General features: G+C 47.8%; 1 protein-coding gene across 1 annotated transcript in view; it reads left to right on the forward strand.

The window, feature by feature from the left end:
* LOC118370769 (ankyrin repeat and sterile alpha motif domain-containing protein 1B-like) overlaps positions 1-13404 on the forward strand; it is a 495760-nt gene that overhangs the window by 110231 nt on the left and 372125 nt on the right. Inside the window, 1 exon segment of the mRNA XM_052492534.1 lies at positions 373-448. Coding sequence (XP_052348494.1) covers positions 373-448 — 76 coding nt within the window.

Consider the following 13404-nt stretch of genomic DNA (forward strand, 5'->3'; position numbering starts at 1 on the left):
GTAATCACAGTTACTGTACAGTTATCTTTGACAACTATGGAAATTCAAGATGGCGCCATGTCCCCTCCCACAGTTTCTCTGCATTGCATCATGCCACCACTAGACCAATGTATTCTACAGGGCCTAATGCCACTAGCATCCAGGCCATATGGAGAGGGAATGGGATGTTCCCACAATGCGACTCTGTGTACAAAGAGTTTTCTTGGGCGATGTCTTAAAATCAATATTTTCTTTCTCTCTCCCACATCACTCCCCCCTCTCTTGCCCTCTATTATTTGGTCTCCTTCTCACTCTCTTACCCTCCTCCGTCTCTTTCTCTCTCTCTCTCTCTCTCTCTCTCTCTCTCTCTCTCTCTCTCTCTCTCTCTCTCAGACGGAGAATGGCAGTGCTCTCCACGAGGCAGCTCTCTATGGGAAGATGGATGTGGTTCGTCTGCTGCTAGACTCAGGTGGGTGGCATGAGAGAGTCCATGTACCCCCTTCCCTCATACCTCTGTCCCTTTTCTTATGTGTATGTAAACCTGTCCCCTGTGTTTACCCCCCTCATACCTCTGTTCCTGTTCTTATGTGTATGTTAACCTGTCCCCTGTGTTTACCCCCCTCATACCTCTGTTCCTGTTCCTGTTCTTATGTGCATGTTGACCTGTCCCCTGTGTTTACCCCCCTCACAACTTTGTTCCTGTCCTTATGTGCATGTCAACCTGTCCCCTGTGTTTACCCCCCTCATACCTCTGTTCCTGTTCTTATGAGTATGTAAACCTGTCCCCTGTGTTTACCCCCCTCATACCTCTCTACCTGTTCTTATGAGTATGTAAACCTGTCCCCTGTGTTTACCCCCCTCATACCTCTCTACCTGTTCTTATGAGTATGTAAACCTGTCCCCTGTGTTTACCCCCCTCATACCTCTCTACCTGTTCTTATGAGTATGTAAACCTGTCCCCTGTGTTTACCCCCCTCATACCTCTGTTCCTGTTCTTATGAGTATGTAAACCTGTCCCCTGTGTTTACCCCCTCATACCTCTGTTCCTGTTCTCATGCGTATTAAACCTGTCCCCTGTGTTTACCCCCCTCATACCTCTGTTCCTGTTCTTATGAGTATGTAAACCTGTCCCCTGTGTTTACCCCCCTCATACCTCTGTTCCTGTTCTCATGCGTATTAAACCTGTCCCCTGTGTTTACCCCCCTCATACCTCTGTTCCTGTTCTTATGTGTATGTAAACCTGTCCCCTGTGTTTACCCCCCTCATACCTCTGTTCCTGTTCTCATGCGTATTAAACCTGTCCCCTGTGTTTACCCCCCTCATACCTCTGTTCCTGTTCTTATGTGTATGTAAACCTGTCCCCTGTGTTTACCCCCCTCATACCTCTGTTCCTGTTCTCATGCGTATTAAACCTGTCCCCTGTGTTTACCCCCCTCATACCTCTGTTCCTGTTCTCATGCGTATTAAACCTGTCCCCTGTGTTTACCCCCTCATACCTCTGTTCCTGTTCTCATGCGTATTAAACCTGTCCCCTGTGTTTACCCCCTCATACCTCTGTTCCTGTTCTTATGTGTATGTAAACCTGTCCCCTGTGTTTACCCCCTCATACCTCTGTTCCTGTTCTCATGCGTATTAAACCTGTCCCCTGTGTTTACCCCCTCATACCTCTGTTCCTGTTCTCATGCGTATTAAACCTGTCCCCTGTGTTTACCCCCTCATACCTCTGTTCCTGTTCTTATGTGTATGTAAACCTGTCCCCTGTGTTTACCCCCTCATACCTCTGTTCCTGTTCTTATGTGTATGTAAACCTGTCCCCTGTGTTTACCCCCTCATACCTCTGTTCCTGTTCTTATGTGTATGTAAACCTGTCCCCTGTGTTTACCCCCTCATACCTCTCTACCTGTTCTTATGTGTATGTAAACCTGTCCCCTGTGTTTACCCCCTCATACCTCTATTCCTGTTCTCATGCGTATTAAACCTGTCCCCTGTGTTTATCCCCCTCATACCTCTGTTCCTGTTCTTATGAGTATGTAAACCTGTCCCCTGTGTTTACCCCCTCATACCTCTCTACCTGTTCTTATGCGTATTAAACCTGTCCCCTGTGTTTACCCCCCTCATACCTCTGTTCCTGTTCTTATGTGTATGTAAACCTGTCCCCTGTGTTTACCCCCCTCATACCTCTGTTCCTGTTCTTATGCGTATTAAACCTGTCCCCTGTGTTTACCCCCCTCATACCTCTGTTCCTGTTCTTATGTGTATGTAAACCTGTCCCCTGTGTTTACCCCCCTCATACCTCTGTACCTGTTCTTATGTGTATGTAAACCTGTCCCCTGTGTTTACCCCCCTCATACCTCTGTTCCTGTTCTTATGCGTATTAAACCTGTCCCCTGTGTTTACCCCCCTCATACCTCTGTTCCTGTTCTTATGTGTATGTAAACCTGTCCCCTGTGTTTACCCCCCTCATACCTCTGTACCTGTTCTTATGTGTATGTAAACCTGTCCCCTGTGTTTACCCCCCTCATACCTCTGTTCCTGTTCTTATGTGTATGTAAACCTGTCCCCTGTGTTTACCCCCCTCATACCTCTCTACCTGTTCTTATGTGTATGTAAACCTGTCCCCTGTGTTTACCCCCTCATACCTCTGTTCCTGTTCTTATGAGTATGTAAACCTGTCCCCTGTGTTTACCCCCTCATACCTCTCTACCTGTTCTTATGAGTATGTAAACCTGTCCCCTGTGTTTACCCACCTCATACCTCTGTTCCTGTTCTCATGCGTATTAAACCTGTCCCCTGTGTTTACCCCCTCATACCTCTGTTCCTGTTCTTATGAGTATGTAAACCTGTCCCCTGTGTTTACCCCCTCATACCTCTGTTCCTGTTCTTATGCGTATTAAACCTGTCCCCTGTGTTTACCCCCTCATACCTCTGTTCCTGTTCTCATGCGTATTAAACCTGTCCCCTGTGTTTACCCCCTCATACCTCTGTTCCTGTTCTTATGAGTATGTAAACCTGTCCCCTGTGTTTACCCCTCATACCTCTGTTCCTGTTCTTATGAGTATGTAAACCTGTCCCCTGTGTTTACCCCCTCATACCTCTGTTCCTGTTCTTATGAGTATGTAAACCTGTCCCCTGTGTTTACCCCCCTCATACCTCTGTTCCTGTTCTTATGAGTATGTAAACCTGTCCCCTGTGTTTACCCCCCTCATACCTCTGTTCCTGTTCTTATGAGTATGTAAACCTGTCCCCTGTGTTTACCCCCCTCATACCTCTGTTCCTGTTCTTATGAGTATGTAAACCTGTCCCCTGTGTTTACCCCCCTCATACCTCTCTGCATGTTCTTATGAATATGTAATCCTGTCTCCTGTGTTTACACCCCTCATACCTCTGTTCCTGTTCTTATGAGTATGTAAACCTGTCCCCTGTGTTTACCCCCCTCATACCTCTGTTCCTGTTCTTATGTGTATGTAAACCTGTCCCCTGTGTTTACCCCCCTCATACCTCTGTTCCTGTTCTTATGAGTATGTAAACCTGTCCCCTGTGTTTACCCCCCTCATACCTCTGTTCCTGTTCTCATGCGTATTAAACCTGTCCCCTGTGTTTACCCCCCTCATACCTCTGTTCCTGTTCTTATGAGTATGTAAACCTGTCCCCTGTGTTTACCCCCCTCATACCTCTGTTCCTGTTCTTATGAGTATGTAAACCTGTCCCCTGTGTTTACCCCCCTCATACCTCTCTTCCTGTTCTTATGAGTATGTAAACCTGTCCCCTGTGTTTACCCCCTCATACCTCTCTACCTGTTCTCATGCGTATTAAACCTGTCCCCTGTGTTTACCCCCTCATACCTCTGTTCCTGTTCTCATGCGTATTAAACCTGTCCCCTGTGTTTATCCCCTCATACCTCTGTTCCTGTTCTTATGTGTATGTAAACCTGTCCCCTGTGTTTACCCCCTCATACCTCTGTTCCTGTTCTCATGCGTATTAAACCTGTCCCCTGTGTTTACCCCCTCATACCTCTGTTCCTGTTCTTATGTGTATGTAAACCTGTCCCCTGTGTTTACCCCCTCATACCTCTGTTCCTGTTCTCATGCGTATTAAACCTGTCCCCTGTGTTTACCCCCTCATACCTCTGTTCCTGTTCTCATGCGTATTAAACCTGTCCCCTGTGTTTACCCCCTCATACCTCTGTTCCTGTTCTCATGCGTATTAAACCTGTCCCCTGTGTTTACCCCCCTCATACCTCTGTACCTGTTCTTATGTGTATGTAAACCTGTCCCCTGTGTTTACCCCCCTCATACCTCTGTTCCTGTTCTTATGCGTATTAAACCTGTCCCCTGTGTTTACCCCCCTCATACCTCTGTTCCTGTTCTCATGCGTATTAAACCTGTCCCCTGTGTTTACCCCCTCATACCTCTGTTCCTGTTCTTATGTGTATGTAAACCTGTCCCCTGTGTTTACCCCCCTCATACCTCTGTTCCTGTTCTTATGTGTATGTAAACCTGTCCCCTGTGTTTACCCCCCTCATACCTCTGTTCCTGTTCTTATGTGTATGTAAACCTGTCCCCTGTGTTTACCCCCCTCATACCTCTCTACCTGTTCTTATGTGTATGTAAACCTGTCCCCTGTGTTTACCCCCCTCATACCTCTGTTCCTGTTCTCATGCGTATTAAACCTGTCCCCTGTGTTTACCCCCCTCATACCTCTGTTCCTGTTCTTATGTGTATGTAAACCTGTCCCCTGTGTTTACCCCCCTCATACCTCTCTACCTGTTCTCATGCGTATTAAACCTGTCCCCTGTGTTTACCCCCCTCATACCTCTGTTCCTGTTCTTATGTGTATGTAAACCTGTCCCCTGTGTTTACCCCCCTCATACCTCTGTTCCTGTTCTTATGCGTATTAAACCTGTCCCCTGTGTTTACCCCCCTCATACCTCTGTTCCTGTTCTTATGTGTATGTAAACCTGTCCCCTGTGTTTACCCCCCTCATACCTCTCTTCCTGTTCTTATGTGTATGTAAACCTGTCCCCTGTGTTTACCCCCCTCATACCTCTGTTCCTGTTCTTATGCGTATTAAACCTGTCCCCTGTGTTTACCCCCTCATACCTCTGTTCCTGTTCTTATGTGTATGTAAACCTGTCCCCTGTGTTTACCCCCCTCATACCTCTCTACCTGTTCTTATGTGTATGTAAACCTGTCCCCTGTGTTTACCCCCTCATACCTCTGTTCCTGTTCTTATGTGTATGTAAACCTGTCCCCTGTGTTTACCCCCCTCATACCTCTCTACCTGTTCTTATGTGTATGTAAACCTGTCCCCTGTGTTTACCCCCTCATACCTCTGTTCCTGTTCTTATGTGTATGTAAACCTGTCCCCTGTGTTTACCCCCCTCATACCTCTCTACCTGTTCTTATGAGTATGTAAACCTGTCCCCTGTGTTTACCCACCTCATACCTCTGTTCCTGTTCTCATGCGTATTAAACCTGTCCCCTGTGTTTACCCCCCTCATACCTCTGTTCCTGTTCTTATGAGTATGTAAACCTGTCCCCTGTGTTTACCCCCCTCATACCTCTGTTCCTGTTCTTATGCGTATTAAACCTGTCCCCTGTGTTTACCCCCCTCATACCTCTGTTCCTGTTCTCATGCGTATTAAACCTGTCCCCTGTGTTTATCCCCCTCATACCTCTGTTCCTGTTCTTATGAGTATGTAAACCTGTCCCCTGTGTTTACCCCCCTCATACCTCTGTTCCTGTTCTTATGAGTATGTAAACCTGTCCCCTGTGTTTACCCCCCTCATACCTCTGTTCCTGTTCTTATGAGTATGTAAACCTGTCCCCTGTGTTTACCCCCCTCATACCTCTGTTCCTGTTCTTATGAGTATGTAAACCTGTCCCCTGTGTTTACCCCCCTCATACCTCTGTTCCTGTTCTTATGAGTATGTAAACCTGTCCCCTGTGTTTACCCCCCTCATACCTCTGTTCCTGTTCTTATGAGTATGTAAACCTGTCCCCTGTGTTTACCCCCCTCATACCTCTGTTCCTGTTCTTATGAGTATGTAAACCTGTCCCCTGTGTTTACCCCCCTCATACCTCTGTTCCTGTTCTTATGAGTATGTAAACCTGTCCCCTGTGTTTACCCCCCTCATACCTCTGTTCCTGTTCTTATGAGTATGTAAACCTGTCCCCTGTGTTTACCCCCCTCATACCTCTGTTCCTGTTCTTATGAGTATGTAAACCTGTCCCCTGTGTTTACCCCCCTCATACCTCTGTTCCTGTTCTTATGAGTATGTAAACCTGTCCCCTGTGTTTACCCCCCTCATACCTCTGTTCCTGTTCTTATGAGTATGTAAACCTGTCCCCTGTGTTTACCCCCCTCATACCTCTGTTCCTGTTCTTATGAGTATGTAAACCTGTCCCCTGTGTTTACCCCCCTCATACCTCTCTACCTGTTCTTATGAGTATGTAAACCTGTCCCCTGTGTTTACCCCCTCATACCTCTCTACCTGTTCTTATGAGTATGTAAACCTGTCCCCTGTGTTTACCCCCCTCATACCTCTCTACCTGTTCTTATGAGTATGTAAACCCGTCCCCTGTGTTTACCCCAATACCGCTGCTGATCTATCTAACAGTATGTACACGTTATGTTTTGGAGATATCAGCAGCACTAGCGATCCATCCTGCCATAGCTAGTAAATCAAATCTAATTTTATTGGTCACATACACATGGTTAGTAGATGTTAATGCGAGTGTAGCAAAATGCTGTCATTCCCCTCTCCCTAACTGTCAGTCACAAGTTACAGTAGATGTGGTGAGAGAGAGAGGGACAGTAGATGATATGTAGAGAGCGAGGGGGACAGTAGATGAGAGAGAGAAGACAGTCGACAGTCGACGATATGGAGAGAGAGAGTAGGCAGTCGACGATATGGAGAGAGAGAGTAGGCAGTCAACAGACGACGATATGGAGAGAGAGAGTAGACAGTCGACAGTCGACGATATGGAGAGAGAGAGTAGACAGTCGACGATATGGAGAGAGAGAGTAGACAGTCGACGATATGGAGAGAGAGAGTAGACAGTCGACAGACGACGATATGGAGAGAGAGAGTAGGCAGTCGACGATATGGAGAGAGAGAGTAGGCAGTCAACAGACGACGATATGGAGAGAGAGAGTAGACAGTCAACAGAAGACGTTATGGAGAGAGAGAGTAGGCAGTCGACAGTCGACGATATGGAGAGAGAGAGTAGGCAGTCGATGATATGGAGAGAGAGTAGGCAGTCGACAGACGACGATATGGAGAGAGAGAGTAGACAGTCGACAGTCGATAGACGACGATATGGAGAGAGAGAGTCGAAAGACGACGATATGGAGAGAGAGAGTAGACAGTCGACAGACGACGATATGGAGAGAGAGAGTAGACAGTCGACAGACGACGATATGGAGAGAGAGAGTAGACAGTCGACAGACGACGATATGGAGAGAGAGAGTAGACAGTCGACAGACGACGATATGGAGAGAGAGAGTAGACAGACGACGATATGGAGAGAGAGAGTAGACAGTCGACGATATGGAGAGAGAGAGTAGACAGTCGACAGACGACGATATGGAGAGAGAGAGTAGACAGTCGACAGACGACGATATGGAGAGAGAGAGTAGACAGACGACGATATGGAGAGAGAGAGTAGACAGTCGACAGTCGACGATATGGATATGGAGAGAGAGTAGACAGTCGACAGACGACGATATGGAGAGAGAGAGTAGACAGACGACGATATGGAGAGAGAGAGTAGACAGTCGACGATATGGAGAGAGAGAGTAGACGGTCGACGATATGGAGAGAGAGAGTAGACAGTCGACAGAAGACGATATGGAGAGAGAGAGTAGACAGTCGACGATATGGAGAGAGAGAGTAGACAGTCGACAGAAGACGATATGGAGAGAGAGAGTAGACAGTCGACGATATGGAGAGAGAGAGTAGGCAGTCGACGATATGGAGAGAGAGAGTAGACAGTCGACAGAAGACGATATGGAGAGAGAGAGTAGACAGTCGACAGAAGACGATATGGAGAGAGAGAGTAGGCAGTCGACGATATGGAGAGAGAGAGTAGGCAGTCAACAGACGACGATATGGAGAGAGAGAGTAGACAGTCAACAGAAGACGATATGGAGAGAGAGAGTAGGCAGTCAACAGACGACGATATGGAGAGAGAGTAGACAGTCAACAGACGACGATATGGAGAGAGAGAGTAGGCAGTCGACGATATGGAGAGAGAGAGTAGACAGTCAACGGTCGACGATATGGGAGAGAGAGAGTAGACAGTCGACGATATGGAGAGAGAGTAGGCAGTCAACAGACGACGATATGGAGAGAGAGAGTAGGCAGTCAACAGACGACGATATGGAGAGAGAGAGTAGACAGTCAACAGAAGACGTTATGGAGAGAGAGAGTAGGCAGTCGACAGTCGACGATATGGAGAGAGAGAGTAGGCAGTCGACGATATGGAGAGAGAGTAGACAGTCGACAGTCGATAGACGACGATATGGAGAGAGAGAGTCGACAGTCGACAGACGACGATATGGAGAGAGAGAGTAGACAGTCGACAGTCGACGATATGGAGAGAGAGAGTAGACAGTCGACGATATGGAGAGAGAGAGTAGACAGTCGACAGTCGATAGACGACGATATGGAGAGAGAGAGTCGACAGTCGACAGACGACGATATGGAGAGAGAGAGTAGACAGTCGACAGACGACGATATGGAGAGAGAGAGTAGACAGTCGACAGTCGACGATATGGAGAGAGACAGTAGACAGTCGACAGACGACGATATGGAGAGAGAGAGTAGACAGTCGACGATATGGAGAGAGAGAGTAGACAGTCGACAGAAGACGTTATGGAGAGAGAGAGTAGACAGTCGACGATATGGAGAGAGAGAGTAGACAGTCGACGATATGGAGAGAGAGAGTAGACAGACAACGATATGGAGAGAGAGAGTAGACGGTCGACAGACGACGATATGGAGAGAGAGTAGACAGTCAACAGACGACGATATGGAGAGAGAGTAGACAGTCAACAGACGACGATATGGAGAGAGAGTAGACAGTCAACAGACGACGATATGGAGAGAGAGAGTAGGCAGTCAACAGACGACGATATGGAGAGAGAGAGTAGACAGTCAACAGAAGACGTTATGGAGAGAGAGAGTAGGCAGTCAACAGACGACGATATGGAGAGAGAGAGTAGACAGTCAACAGACGACGATATGGAGAGAGAGTAGACAGTCAACAGACGACGATATGGAGAGAGAGAGTAGGCAGTCAACAGACGACGATATGGAGAGAGAGAGTAGACAGTCAACAGACGACGATATGGAGAGAGAGTAGACAGTCAACAGACGACGATATGGAGAGAGAGAGTAGACAGTCGACAGACGACGATATGGAGAGAGAGTAGACAGTCAACAGACGACGATATGGAGAGAGAGAGTAGACAGTCAACAGACGACGATATGGAGAGAGAGAGTAGACAGTCGACAGACGACGATATGGAGAGAGAGAGTAGACAGTCGACAGACGACGATATGGAGAGAGAGTAGACAGTCAACAGACGACGATATGGAGAGAGAGAGTAGACAGTCAACAGACGACGATATGGAGAGAGAGTAGACAGTCAACAGACGACGATATGGAGAGAGAGAGTAGACAGTCAACAGACGACGATATGGAGAGAGAGAGTAGACAGTCAACAGACGACGATATGGAGAGAGAGTAGACAGTCAACAGACGACGATATGGAGAGAGAGAGTAGACAGTCAACAGACGACGATATGGAGAGAGAGAGTAGACAGTCAACAGACGACGATATGGAGAGAGAGAGTAGACAGTCAACAGACGACGATATGGAGAGAGAGAGTAGACAGTCAACAGACGACGATATGGAGAGAGAGAGTAGACAGTCAACAGACGACGATATGGAGAGAGAGAGTAGACAGTCAACAGACGACGATATGGAGAGAGAGAGTAGACAGTCAACAGACGACGATATGGAGAGAGAGAGTAGACAGTCAACAGACGACGATATGGAGAGAGAGTAGACAGTCAACAGACGACGATATGGAGAGAGAGAGTAGACAGTCAACAGACGACGATATGGAGAGAGAGAGTAGACAGTCGACAGACGACGATATGGAGAGAGAGTAGGCAGTCAACAGACGACGATATGGAGAGAGAGAGAGTAGGCAGTCAACAGACGACGATATGGAGAGAGAGAGTAGGCAGTCAACAGACGACGATATGGAGAGAGAGAGTAGGCAGTCAACAGACGACGATATGGAGAGAGAGAGTAGACAGTCAACAGAAGACGTTATGGAGAGAGAGAGTAGGCAGTCAACAGACGACGATATGGAGAGAGAGAGTAGACAGTCAACAGACGACGATATGGAGAGAGAGTAGACAGTCAACAGACGACGATATGGAGAGAGAGAGTAGGCAGTCAACAGACGACGATATGGAGAGAGAGAGTAGACAGTCAACAGACGACGATATGGAGAGAGAGTAGACAGTCAACAGACGACGATATGGAGAGAGAGAGAGTAGGCAGTCAACAGACGACGATATGGAGAGAGAGAGTAGACAGTCAACAGACGACGATATGGAGAGAGAGTAGACAGTCAACAGACGACGATATGGAGAGAGAGAGTAGACAGTCGACAGACGACGATATGGAGAGAGAGAGTAGACAGTCAACAGAAGACGATATGGAGAGAGAGAGTAGGCAGTCGACAGTCGACGATATGGAGAGAGAGAGTAGACAGTCGACGATATGGAGAGAGAGAGTAGGCAGTCGACGATATGGAGAGAGAGAGTAGGCAGTCGACGATATGGAGAGAGAGAGTAGACAGTCGACAGTCGATAGACGACGATATGGAGAGAGAGAGTCGACAGTCGACAGACGACGATATGGAGAGAGAGAGTAGACAGTCGACAGACGACGATATGGAGAGAGAGAGTAGACAGTCGACAGTCGACGATATGGAGAGAGACAGTAGACAGTCGACAGACGACGATATGGAGAGAGAGAGTAGACAGTCGACAGACGACGATATGGAGAGAGAGAGTAGACAGTCAGAAGACAGAAGAGTAGATATGGAGAGAGAGTAGACAGTCGACGATATGGAGAGAGAGAGTTGACAGTCGACGATATGGAGAGAGAGTAGACAGACAACGATATGGAGAGAGAGAGTAGACAGTCGACAGACGATGATATGGAGAGAGAGTAGACAGTCGACAGACGACGATATGGAGAGAGAGAGTAGGCAGTCAACAGACGACGATATGGAGAGAGAGAGTAGACAGTCAACAGAAGACGTTATGGAGAGAGAGTAGGCAGTCGACAGTCGACGATATGGAGAGAGAGAGTAGGCAGTCGACAGACGACGATATGGAGAGAGAGAGTAGACAGTCGACAGTCGACGATATGGAGAGAGAGAGTAGACAATCGACGATATGGAGAGAGAGAGTAGACAGTCAACGGTCGACGATATGGAGAGAGAGAGTAGACAGTCGACAGTCGACGATATGGAGAGAGAGAGTAGACAGTCGACAGTCGACAGACGACGATATGAAGAGAGAGAGTAGACAGTCGACAGTCGACAGACGACGATATGAAGAGAGAGAGTAGACAGTCGGCGATATGGAGAGAGAGAGTAGACAGTCGACAGATGACGATATGGAGAGAGAGTAGACAGTCGACGATAGGAGAGAGAGAGTAGACAGTCGACAGACGACGATATGGAGAGAGAGAGTAGACAGTCGACAGTCGACGATATGGAGAGAGAGAGTAGACAATCGACGATATGGAGAGAGAGAGTAGACAGTCAACGGTCGACGATATGGAGAGAGAGAGTAGACAGTCGACAGTCGACGATATGGAGAGAGAGAGTAGACAGTCGACAGTCGACAGACGACGATATGAAGAGAGAGAGTAGACAGTCGACAGTCGACAGACGACGATATGAAGAGAGAGAGTAGACAGTCGGCGATATGGAGAGAGAGAGTAGACAGTCGACAGATGACGATATGGAGAGAGAGAGTAGACGGTCGACAGTCGACGATATGGAGAGAGAGTAGACAGTCGACGATAGGGAGAGAGAGAGTAGACAGTCGACAGACGACGATATGGAGAGAGAGAGTAGACAGTCGACAGACGACGATATGGAGAGAGAGAGTAGACAGTCGACGATATGGAGAGAGAGAGTAGACAGTCGACGATATGGAGAGAGAGAGTAGACAGTCGACAGACGACGATATGGAGAGAGAGAGTAGACAGTTGACAGACGACGATATGGAGAGAGAGAGGAGACAGTCGACGATATGGAGAGAGAGAGTAGACAGTCGACGGTCGACGATATGGAGAGAGAGAGTAGACAGTCGACGATATGGAGAGAGAGAGTAGACAGTCGACGATATGGAGAGAGAGAGTAGACAGACGACGATATGGAGAGAGAGAGTAGACAGTAGACGGTCAACGATATGGAGAGAGAGAGTAGACAGTCGACAGAAGACGATATGGAGAGAGAGAGTAGACAGTCGACGATATGGAGAGAGAGAGTAGACGGTCGACAGACGACGATATGGAGAGAGAGAGTAGACAGTCAACAGAAGACGATATGGAGAGAGAGAGTAGGCAGTCGACAGACGACGATATGGAGAGAGAGAGTAGACAGTCAACAGAAGACGTTATGGAGAGAGAGTAGGCAGTCGACAGTCGACGATATGGAGAGAGAGAGTAGGCAGTCGACAGACGACGATATGGAGAGAGAGAGTAGACAGTCGACAGTCGACGATATGGAGAGAGAGAGTAGACAGTCAACGGAAGACGTTATGGAGAGAGAGAGTAGACAGTCAACAGACGACGATATGGGAGAGAGAGTAGACAGTCGACAGTCGACGATATGGAGAGAGAGAGTAGACAGTCGACAGTCGACAGACGACGATATGAAGAGAGAGAGTAGACAGTCGACAGTCGACAGACGACGATATGAAGAGAGAGAGTAGACAGTCGGCGATATGGAGAGAGAGAGTAGACAGTCGACAGATGACGATATGGAGAGAGAGAGTAGACGGTCGACAGTCGACGATATGGAGAGAGAGTAGACAGTCGACGATAGGGAGAGAGAGAGAGTAGACAATCGACGATATGGAGAGAGAGAGTAGACAGTCAACGGTCGACGATATGGAGAGAGAGAGTAGACAGTCGACAGTCGACGATATGGAGAGAGAGAGTAGACAGTCGACAGACGACGATATGAAGAGAGAGAGTAGACAGTCGACAGTCGACAGACGACGATATGAAGAGAGAGAGTAGACAGTCGGCGATATGGAGAGAGAGAGTAGACAGTCGACAGATGACGATATGGAGAGAGAGAGTAGACGGTCGACA

The sequence above is a fragment of the Oncorhynchus keta genome, chromosome 33 (genome assembly GCF_023373465.1).
Source record: "Oncorhynchus keta strain PuntledgeMale-10-30-2019 chromosome 33, Oket_V2, whole genome shotgun sequence".
NCBI lineage: Eukaryota > Metazoa > Chordata > Actinopteri > Salmoniformes > Salmonidae > Oncorhynchus > Oncorhynchus keta.